The 12,408-nt window shown below is 34.2% G+C and overlaps 1 protein-coding gene across 4 annotated transcripts in view; it reads right to left on the bottom strand.

Annotated features, from left to right (window-relative positions):
- METTL25 (methyltransferase like 25) overlaps positions 1 to 12,408 on the bottom strand; it is a 124,790-nt gene that overhangs the window by 71,022 nt on the left and 41,360 nt on the right. For all 4 annotated transcript variants that reach the window (XR_004274682.1, XR_004274681.1, XM_032296903.1 and 1 more), the window contains exon 5: positions 10,657 to 10,804. Coding sequence is in view for 2 of the 4 variants with exons in the window: in XM_032296903.1 (XP_032152794.1) it covers positions 10,657 to 10,804 (148 nt within the window). In the remaining 2 variants the exon portion in view is untranslated. The remainder of the gene's footprint in view (positions 1 to 10,656; positions 10,805 to 12,408) is intronic.

Genomic DNA, 12,408 nt, shown 5'->3' with positions numbered 1-12,408 from the left:
TAGTTTGAAATTGACCAAGTTAGGTATACTTACACATGGAAATTAGGAAATGCTACACATTAGGGTTTTTATTCAGAGGCAGAACCAACCATTAAACATTTACCATCACGCAGCTGGTCAAACCCATTAAGGGGTCATGAAATCAACCGAGTAGACTGTGACCAATATTTTATAAAATTTGAAAGAAGGAACTGAATAAGACTGTCAACAAGAATGCATGTGTTGTAAGATTAAGTACCTATTAAGGAATAAATACTAACCAAAAAGAAAAAGAGCAGTTTTTTTTTTTTTTTTTTGTAAAATTTAAGCACTAGTTTTATTTGTTTCTATATATAACAGGTAGTGTTGCAAAATGTGTTTCTTAATGTAAGTCTGGCTCAAAAAAATGTGAAACTACTACAATAACCAAGAGAACAAATATAATGTTCTTCCATAAACATGTTTAGTAACTTCTGTGGTCATTATATACCTTGTGGTTAAAGATCACTTGTTTGGAAGAAGAAAGACTTTCATAACTAATAGGAAGCCTCTTAATTATTAAATGGAATAATTAAATTAATTATTAATTAAAGATTAATTAGTTAATTTGGAAGCATCTTGTTCCTTCTCAAGGAATACCAAAGAATGGAAGTATAATTTATGATCAGAAAAGAATCTGAATTTGGTAGATTTAAAGTTAAGTAAGACTTCTGTCTCACCAGAGTAGTGTACTTTGATCATTTTGCTCCAGTGGTTGATGGAATGTAAACCTTCTCTAACCTTCTTCTGTTTCTTATCTTTGCGAAGAAGAGCAAAGTCAAATGAGAACCTTGAATTCTCAAATTACTTATGTCGACATATTATTTCTTCTGGAGATATCTCATCAAATACTTTTGTTTCTTCTTTAGTTTTGACCAGTGCTGAATCATCTTTTGTTTTTGTTTTTTACCATGTATAATCTTATTTTATATGGCATTCCTTTATTGACTGCTTGCTATATACATCACTTTATGGTGAATGTTAGGAATGAAAGAAAACATTAAAGAAACATGTTCCAACTTTGCCCGAAAACTTGATTCTTCCTTAGTGTTTCCTATCATACACATTGTGCTGTCACCTACTTGGCTGCTCAGAAAACAGAAACCTGACAATAATCCTTGATAATCCCTTTTCCTTTATCTCACAGTCCTTTAAACAAATCTTAAATGCTTCTTGAATTTTTCAAATTTGCTCTAGTCCTACTACTGCTACCCTTATTTTAGTCCTCACCTTTGTGGTTTCAAATCATGAAATTATTAAAGCTCAAATTTGCCATGGTACACAAATACCCTCAGTGGCTTCAGTGTTTCCATTATCTTTGAGGACTTCAGCATTCTTCTATATATTGACTAGATATATGTTTCCAGTATTTCAATGCTTCTAGGAAAAATTAATTGTATTCAGTATTTTTAGTTATAATAGGAGATTCAGCCAAGATATCTAGTCACATGTATCTTACGATTTAGTTGAGATTTTTAAAGATTTTAGCTCATATTGAATAGATTTTAATCTGTTGAAATTCTAAGGGACTGAATTTAAGAGTATTTCTCTACACGGATTTGAATTTGCTTATGCATGGAACAGAATGAAGACTGCTTTGTCTCATTCAAGGGTATGGACATTTCAGAATCAGCTTTCCCATTAGTTGGGGCCCATTATTAGTCTTTAGATCTCAATGTGACCAGTATTTATCTCAGAACAACACTATCTATCACTTTACGGCTCATAGTTCCCTCCTTTCGTTTCAATTCCTCTTCCTTGCTCTTCCTTTCTCTCCTGTTAAATTTTTGTTTTTGATTTTTCTTGATCCAGAGATTTCCCTTATTTTTTGTGGACTCAGTAATGCCTAAAAAATACATGTTCTAATTTAGCCAGGATCTAGCTGAACCGTAGCAGGAGGAACTCTCAGAAAAATCTCATCTCCCACACTGCAGGAAATAGAAGTCAAATTCATCCTGTTTTGAAAAGACAAACGATGCTTTATTCCTCAATATCCTCCAAACTTCCAGCATTGGAAGCTCATAGCAGTAAACAGTCTTATTTAATAAAATACATACTGTATGAGAGAGAAAATATTGTCAGATCTTTATTGAAAAGACAGCAATTGTTTGTACTGTTGCAATGATAAGATTAACTCATTGCCATTTACTGGACTAAGACATTGGTCATACATTTCTCTATGATAGAAGATACAATTTCATGCTGATATTAACTGGTTAATGTTATCTTAGGAGTTTTGTAGCATATATTGAATATTTGACAAATCTAGAAATGTAGGATAAGCTTATTTAAACAGTAAGTTATATAGTCAAACAATGTGATCAACATGTTTTTCTTCAGCCTCTAGACACCTTTTCAGATGAAGTATCTCTAAATTTAAAGCAAAGGAATAATCTTTAAGCCTCAACAACAGTAAAGATGATTATGTACATATGTGGCCTCCTCCCTTACAATTCCTAGAGATGATACAACTTGAGAAACAATGTACACTAGGATAGGTATCATGCACCATTGACAAATTTCTGTTTGATAGAGAAATGGCAGCATCAGATTGAAAGACACCACCAAAAGATGATATGTGATCCTCCACTTTTTTTTTTTAAAGTAAATGGAGGAATCTATGGGAGAATCACCCCATTATCCCATATCACATTAAGGCTGGGGGTAAACATAAAGTTAAACCTGCAGGCTTTTGAGGGTTACACCACTGATATTTGAGTATGCAATACGGAGTGCACTAACAATATTAGAAGACGCCCTGGTACTAGGCTGGGAGGAGGTTGGGAAGGAGCAGATCAGTCATAAATTTGTGCCCCAGCAAGGGCTGCTCCCAGTAGGAACTCTAATAAGGCAAGGAAAGAAGTTCTATGATATGACTCCCTGGGGTTCCAGCTCTTTCTCTATTCCTCCTGCCCTCCTAAGCTTCTGAAAAGATCACATAAACTTACAGTAAACACAAATTACCTTTCATCCTTCAGGCTGGACCTGAAGGTTTCAGCTAGAACACTAACCAATTCTGAGAGAGTGTATTTTAAGCAAATAGTAGATAAAGATAACTTAGACTGAACAAACACACATAGATGGCAAAATCCAGAGGCAGAAAAAAAGAAAAGTGATGTTTCTGTCTTGCTTTCAGTTGTAAGAGCAATCAATCAATCAATTCCCAGAAACTCCCTAGGAGACATTTCCCTTATGCCTCATCAGTAAAAATTATGTCTCACATCCATTTTTCAATCAATGTAATTGCCATAAATGATTTAGATTCATTTATTTCTGACGCTATAGAAAGGCTCCAATCTCCCAGATAATCTCCCAGATCTGTAGCTCTCTAGTGCTTTTCGTTTGTTTTAAAAAAAATGTAAATGGAAGAATCACCTCATTATCCCATGTCATAATAAAGCTAGGGGTAAACATGAAGTTAAGTCTGCATGCTTTTGAGGGTTACACCACTGATATTTGAAGTGCAAATATGGAGTGCACTAATAATGCTAGAAGATGCCCTGGTACTCGGCTGGGAGAAGGTGGAGAAGGAGATCAGTCACAAATTTGTGCACTGGTAAGCGTTGCTCCCAGTAGCAACTGATGATTCCTTAACAAAATCATCGTTCAGTTAGCCAAGAAGAAAAAATGTGTGGATCTGAACTGGTAACTAGTAGTGCTTCCTCTGTTTATACCTTCATCAGGAAAACAACCAAGTGATACCGAGATTTACCCAAAGAAGTTCTCTTTCCAACTTCTATAAGAATAAATAATGCAAACACTTCAAATTAATTATGGTAATAATCAACATTAGGTCAAAATATTGACACATTAGTAAAGCTTGGAAACATATTCTATACAGGATTGCAATAAAAATGTTTCTGGTATTTCTTGTTCTCCTAGGGACGACTGGCTTATAATATAAAAATATTTAAAAGTAGTTTTAAAACATATGGTATAAATTCAGTATTCACAATGGCTCATAGAGCTTTGTGGTATTTTTGAAAACTGACATTCATGACAGACTACCTCTATGGTCTACCACATTGCATTGGGTAAACACATTCAGGTAAAACACATATTGTTTACATAGCAAATATCATGATAAAAAGTAGCAATGTACATACCAGAATTTTCTACTGTACTATGTTAGACTATTAATAACTCAAATTTACATCCCAAAGGGCAACACTGCCCCAATTCAAACTTAAAAACAGCTGTACAAATAAAGTGAGGGTGAAGGTGTGTAAGATATGAAGAGAAGGACACATGACATATTTGACCATTCAGAGATATAACTCCATGGAACCTGGTGCTTGATATATTACAGGAAATATGCTAACCTTATGCACATAAAACTCTTTCCCTATAAGTCAGATATTTTAGCATAATGATCAAACTATATAGTGGCAGATTTCTATTTTAGTATGGAATGTTAGGACTCCATAGCATACACTGTATTAAGGCTATGTATAAATAAAATAAGGCTATGTTCATATGCCATTTATCAAAATAGTTTCTGCTAAACAGCCCAGAACAAACTCAGTTTGCCATTGTCTGCCTATAAACACACACACACACACACACACACACACACACACACTCATATCTGTTCATCGATAAAGGTAAGCTATAAAAAATCTAGGCACACCCATAATAATTATCCCAAACATACTCTGTTTGTTCTAGATTTTTCTCCTTGAATTTGTCTAGCGGCTAATCACTTAACTTCATTCCCTATTTATGCTGTCTTGCATCTGTGTTTGTTTTCCCCAGGTTTTTACTCTGAACTCTACACTTTAAGGACTTTGTTTGGGTTTAATTACTCCAGCTCTCTGCACTTTGGAGCCTGATACACACTCCTGGGCCCTTTTGAAAAAGTTCAACCTGTCATATGAATCTGCACATTGGCACCTGACTAGGGCCCATCTAAGTCTCTGCATAGAAGAACAATAACTATAAATAATCTTAAACATGTTTCTTTCTTTTTTTTTTTTTTTTTTTTTTTGAGACGGAGTTTCGCTCTTGTTACCCAGGCTGGAGTGCAATGGCGCGATCTCAGCTCACTGCAACCTCCACCTCCTGGGTTCAGGCAATTTTCCTGCCTCAGCCTCCTGAGTAGCTGGGATTACAGGCATGCGCCACCATGCCCAGCTGATTTTTTTTTGTATTTTTAGTAGAGACGGGGTTTCACCATGTTGACCAGGATGGTCTCGATCTCTTGACCTCGTGATCCACCCGCCTCGGCCTCCCAAAGTGCTGGGATTACAGGCGTGAGCCACCACGCCCGGCCCAATTTCTTTCTTTTATTTTATTGAGACAAAGTTTTGCTCTTGTTGCCCAGGCTAGAGCGCAATGGCGTGAACTCGGCTTACTACAACAACTGCCTTCTGGGTTCAAGCAATTCTCCTGCTTCAGCCGCCTGAGTAGTTGGGATTACAGGCACCCACCACGACGCCCGGCTAATTTTTGTATATTTAGTAGAGATGGGGTTTCACCAGGTTGACCAGGCTGGTCTTGAACTTCTAACCTCAGGTGATCCACCACCTTGGCCTCCCAAAATGCTGGAATTACAGGCATGAGCCACCGCGACCAGCCCACCTTGAAAGTATTTCTATAAGTCATCCTATAGAATTCTTCATGTCTTCTTACATAATCATAATACATACCTTGTTTTCAACCATACTGTGTAGCAGAATTACCTATGGAACTTCTTAATCATACTTATATTTAAGTCCTACGTCTAGAGATTATCATTCAGAAGGTAAGAGGCAGGTCCAGGCATCCATACATTAAAAGTGCCAAATTCGACTCAGGCAGCTAGAATTGAGAAATACTGTTATAAAAATTGCATGGGATGGTTCACCTCTTCTCTACTTTACTACAGCAAAGATAAAGTGAGAAAAAATGGAGATGGGATGTTGGAAAGAGAAAAGGGAGTAAATTACCTTTTCCATCTGGTTTTTGAGATGAGAAAATGTGGCAGTCCAGGGCTAGGCAAAACTGCAATATAAACCAAGTTTACTTTCATTATTCCTATCACTTACTTTTCCACATTTTTCTCTTACCTCTTGGCTTTCCAACCGTTTTCTTGACCTCCAAAGTATTCGAGGGTACTCACGTTGCATACATCCCCATCCCTTTCGTCATAACCCTCAGTCCTGTTTCTTCCTGCTTATTCTTTGCTTTCCTGACAAGCCAAACTCCCAACTGTCTGTTCATTTCAAGTATGTATCAGAAAATTAAGTAACACTAAGATATTACTATTAGCTTTCCCCATTGAAGCCTAGCATTGTTTACCTGATAATACAAATGATTCTTGATGAGTAAGATATTTTTGACAGGAAGTTCTTTCCAAGTTTACAATGCCTATTGAGAGTATATGGCTGCTGGTCATGGTTCTGATAAACCTTTCCTACACTTTTCCTTATTTAAATCCTGGGGCCAAAATGTCCTGCAAACATACAGTGAACAACAGCAACTTGAAAAGAGAAGACAAAACTGCCTTTACCCAGGCAGGATACAAGACCAATGCTTGAGAATCTGTTAACTGAGATGCTTTCATTTCTAGTGTGCAAAAATTTGGAGCTATTCCCTTCAACTAATTTCCTTAGAAGACTCAAAGATTATTTTACAAATGGCCAAGTACTAAAGAAAGAAACTAAGTGAACCAAGAAGAGATTTTGGGAAAATAGGTTATGGAATAATCCTAAATGTGAAAGGAGATCAATAAAAATCACGCCTTTTACTGACTGAAATGGATACTAGGACTATCATTATAATTCTTCCTATGAAAGACATGAGCAAGAATAAAATGGGAGAAAAGACAATTACAATGAGAAAGAGTGACTATGAAAGTCAAAGAGAAAAAAAAAAACTTGATTTTAAACATCTATCACCCCATATCTTTGTTTATTCTGCCTGCAATACCCTTCCTTCTTCCTTTTATGATTAACTTCTACTGAATCTTTCAAGACTCAGTGAGTATCACCACAGGGGAACATACACTCAACCCCTCACAGACTGAGCTACATGCTACTCTGCTATAAAACAAAAGATGTAATACCCTGTCTTATAGCAATTACTATATGATTTTGAAACTAATGCTTGATGATAAAGAAAACAAACATGAACACTAGTGCCATATTTTATGTTCTCTAAATTCTACACTGAACTGATTAACTGTTTATTAAATTTTGGTTTATTAAAAGAAGAGTGTCACTGCCTTAAGCACATATTAACTATTTAGCACTAAATAAATAACATACAGTATATTAAATACCTTGCAAATTAAAAAGACTAAGGCAACATTCTCTGTGCTGATATAGAAAGACTATCAAAATATATTAGTGAAAAAATGGGATGAACAGTTTATACATTTGTTTGCCTAAAACATATAAGAATATAGAATGTGTATATGTACTTTTTTTTTTCTGGAAAGATACATAAGAAACTAATATAGGTATAGGGACTTTGTGTTTTCTTTTTCTTTGTTATTTGAATTTTCTATTCTAAATAATTTTTACAAAAAACAATGTTTTAAAAAATTACTAAGGATTATCTGGTTCCTAGGATTGAGGGCTTTTTAAAGAAATTATTTAAGGGTGAAGATGATATCTCATATATTTTTGCATCTCCATCACTAAACACAGAGTTGAACACAGCATTGATTAATGTTGAATTGAACTCTGCTTATTACCTATTTTTTCCTATCTCTTTCCATAACTATTGACTTTTTATGAGCCTCTCCCCCATTTCCCATTATTTTACATAAAGTACAAAGTACAGTGCCTTAAAAATAGTAGCTGCTCAATAAATGTTTGTTCAGTGCAATCACATACTCTCTTATGTGTGTACAATGCAGTTGCCAAGGCAGGAAAACAGTGATTGTTTGTTTCTACTCCTAATTACTTGCTTTTAACACACATTATACAAAGATCCATCTATATCAATCATGTTTGAGTGAATATGTTTTGCACTGAAGATACAAAAGTGAAAGGAATCTGGTGCCTCTCAAGACTGACGAATCTACCAATTTTTCATTTGCAGGAAAGAAATGGGAATGACAATATGTGGATGCACTCACTAATCTTGCTTCTTTCTCCCTTTAGGTTTTTCAAAGCCCTCTATCCTAACATGCCCTATTCAAATTCATTTTAGTTAGAATACATGGCCAATGAATACTTGCTAAGAGTTTAAAGTAATAATCTATTAGAAAAGGTACTGGAAGACTATTTAAAATGGAACAGCCAGGAGTAACTAAATCTCTTAATTATTTTCAAAACCGGCAAGTAACTTCTGCTAATTTTTTTTAAGTACAGGATTGAAGAACCAACATCAGATTTTAAAAAATGCACTAATGACATCTTCTGGTTACCATAAAATAATGATAGTCACTTAAATCTGAATCTCTTTACATATTTTACAAAAAAAACTGACAAAAGAGATAAAATTACTCACAATCCACAGCAACACAACAAATTTTAATTTAAATATGTTAGGAAATACGCTATCCTAAGCCAGCAGAATGAGCTCTGGGGATCACTCCGGAGAAAGGGTAAGGTGTAACTGTGCAGAAAAGAGGTGACAGAGAGTAGAGTACACTGCCAAAAAAGATAGGATCCATCTTTGGGGGGAAAATACTGAGACTAGCTCGGAGACGTCACGGTACAGAGCGATGGCTCCTAAGGTCCAGCAGGATCAGAGATGGCAGTCTTAAGAAGGTACTGCCTGAAGAGGAGAGGGAGGCCCCTTGGAATGGGAAGGCATCCTTGGGGGCAATGATGATGAAGTAAAAGAAGGAAGCAGGCAACTGAAATTAAAGATATTTAAAAAGTAGGGTAGTATCTCTAACTTTTTGTTTTTTGAGATGGAGTTCCATTCTTGTTGCCCAGGCAGGAGTGCAATGGCACAATCTCTGTTCATTGCAACCTCTGCCTCCTGGGTTCAAGTGATTCTCCTGCCTCAGCTTCCCGAGTAGCTGGAATTATAGGCACCTGCCAGCACGCCCAGCTAATTTTTTTGTACTTTTAGTAGAGACAGGGTTTCATCATGTTGGCCAGGCTGGTCTTGAACTCCTGACCTCAGGTGATCTGCCAGCCTCAGCCTCCCAAAGTGCTCAGATTAGTATCTTCAAATTTAACAACACACAAATTGTCTATACCTGTCCCAAATTGAGCCATTTATTAATTGAATTTCATTGTACCTACAGAATAGGAAACTCTTGAACTAAGAACCAAATAATACACCCCAAAAGTAAGTGCTTCCCTACATAAATCTTACCCTATTGCCAATTAAGGAAAATATCATGCATTTAATGTTTAAAAAGCTGTAGAACTGTGATTACATTATTCTTTCATTTATTTCAGAAGATACATAAAAATACTATAACATAGTGTAAACATGTGGGTATATAGTTTAGTAGAAATAATTTTTTTCTGTTTTTAAGTTCATTGTTTTCCCCTGATTTTTGATCTTGAAAATTTCTGTACTTAGAAAAAAATGAGTTGCTAATAGGAGCATGACAATCATATATTCTCCATCTAAATTAAACTACTGTTAATTTTTTGCCAATTTGCTTTCCTTCATTCTATCTCTGTAGAGTCATAATTTCACTATTTCATACTTTTCCTAAAATAAGAATGTCAAAACACTGACATAAAATAATTCCAATTTGATTAACTCTATTTCATAAAAATCTTTGCCAATTCTAAAAATCGCTTCTGTTTCACCTTGCTACATTTCAAGAAAATTAAACAATTACAATATTTACCTCCTGGACATGACAAAATAAGAAATAATTAAAATATATTCAACTGAGTTTTAAAACTAAGAAAAGACCAACCAATACTATCTTAATGCACACAAAAGTTGGTAACCTAAAAATTCCTGATCTAAAACTCTTAGCAAGGAATTTTGGACACAGATAAAGATATTATTAAAGTAACATAAAAACAAACTGCTAATATTAGTATACTAAAAAATCATCTAATCTGAACCAGGGGTTTTGAAATCATATCTTACAATATCTTATGGAAAAATTTAACATGTAAAATGGAGCAAACAGTGGTACTTCAGAAGCTGCTCTGAATGAAGACATGGGTTGCTTCAAATCTTGTAAACCTACTCCATACCTTGCTGATCAGGCACTTTATATGTACAGATAGCATAGTTTGAATACTATTATTTTAATGCAATCACACAGTTTTGCAGTTTTCCAAAATTTCAGTATGCTGACTCTTCAAAATACAGTAAAGAACTTTTTCTTTTTTAAATATCAGTATTCCTTTAGAATTGAAAAAGGCTTTGGAAACAAAAGCAAACTTTGAAAATCAATATTAATAACAACTCAGTTTTACTATCTCAGTAAATGTATACTTCACAAGTAGTTGGAAACAGAAGTTCTCTTAAAATATATACCATGTAAAATTTTCAAATATTTGCAAAGGCTTCAGCACTCATTAAGCCCAAAGAAACTATAACAAACCTACAGGTGATGATACATTAAATTTCAATAACACTGTAACACTAAAAGTGCAATAAGTCAGATGTTATCTTAAATGTTGATTACAAATCACGGTAATGGCCAAAAAGAGGAGAAATAGAAAACAGTCATTATGCTCAAATGAATAAAAATTATGACACATGGGGAACTTGTACCTTTATGCTGGTTTTCAAATTCTTCAGTTAAGAGGTGGTAGCAACAACCCACACTACAAACTCCCCTGATTTCAGAGTTGGAAGTAAATATTCGCAAAGTATTTGGAGCCAGGTCACCGCAAGTGTGTAGACCTACAATCAAACAATCCTTTAAAAGACAAGAAGAAAAATAAATTTAGCAATTAAAAAGAGGGTTGTTTAACATTTTTATTTCTTTTATTTTTACATATGGGATCTTGCAATGTTGCCCAGGCTGCAGTGTGGTGGCTATTCACAGGCACAAACATCACATGCTACAGACTCAAATTACTGGCTTCAAATGATCCTCCCACTTCAGCCTCCCAAGCAGCTGGCACAGGCACTTGTACCACCCCCAGCATGAGGTGAAGATTTTAAATGTCCATTAAAATATGTAAAGGTGTTAATAATTATCAAATTATACCTAGAAAGTATTCTCTGCTTTTATTTTCATAAGTAATTATTTCTTTATAAGTAAAATAACTGTGATATCTTTACAACTTTTGAATTTTTTCAGTGATTTCATTTATTTACCTGTTCATATTTTCTCTCATTTTACAACTAATATTTGCTTAACAACTAGAGAAAGCAACAATTGGACTAATCGAATGTAACATGTATTACTAGACCAAACCTGTGCTTTCATATATATTTATATCACATTTTGACCATAGCATTAATTTTTAAAATTAATTTCACTTCTCAGATTGCCCATTAAAAACCTTATAAAATATTGCTATAAAAATAAATGTAACTGTTGCAAACTTGGTATTTTAACAATAAAAAGCTTAGTTTATTCACTGCATCAAATATGACAATATAACATTTACTTAAAACATTTTTTTCCAAATGTTATAACATACATTTTACTTAGAATTTTCCTATGAAATATTTATTCAAATTATCCAAAGCCTAATTTAAATGTATCCACACACATACACAGTGGGTACAAATGTAAACATGCAAGGAATCTTGTTCAATATAACAATCATTTTAAAGCTGAATTTACTATAATACTTTTCTGTCTTTGACGTGATTCATAGAAATTTAGTTAAAGAAGGATTAAAAAGAAACTTGCATAGAAAAAAAATTTATACAGAAAACTTGTACCCTATTAGAATCATATACTTTCACATTTGTAACTAAAAAATTTCTAATATCACCCTCTCATTTTTCCAGATGACACCTTAAACTCTGATAATATAAAGGTCATGTTTTCACTGTAAATCTGTGAATATAGGTATATTAATTTCTAGTTTTTTAAAATTAAAACATCATGTGTCTCAAAGTGTTCTCTAAAGTATTCCTCATCCAACAGAAGAATTCCTTTACAATACCAACTAAAATTAATTTTAAAGTTCTAAATAAAATATTAAAGATACATGAGTTTACTTAAGAGATGTTAAGGAACTGATTATTAATGAACTGATTACATAAACTGTAGTGCAATCATTAAGAGCACAGTCTTGGCAAACCGCCTGTTTAAATTCAAGTTCCGTCACAGTGTGATTAGGAAAGCATAACTTTTTAGTGCTTTAGTTTCCTCAACTGTAAGATGGAGATAATAACAGTGCCTCATCTGAATAGGTTCTTTCAAAACTTAAGTAAACCAATCCCTGTAAATGACTTAGTACATACCATATAATAAAATTCAGAAAACACTGTCCACTTTTTATAATTATAATTTACTTCACAAATTCACAATAAGTATTAACTTGTGTCTCAAGTACATTT

The sequence above is a fragment of the Sapajus apella genome, unplaced genomic scaffold (genome assembly GCF_009761245.1).
Source record: "Sapajus apella isolate SASKATOON/1434 unplaced genomic scaffold, GSC_monkey_1.0 scaffold2, whole genome shotgun sequence".
NCBI lineage: Eukaryota > Metazoa > Chordata > Mammalia > Primates > Cebidae > Sapajus > Sapajus apella.
This window is presented reverse-complemented; position numbering and strand designations above follow the sequence as displayed.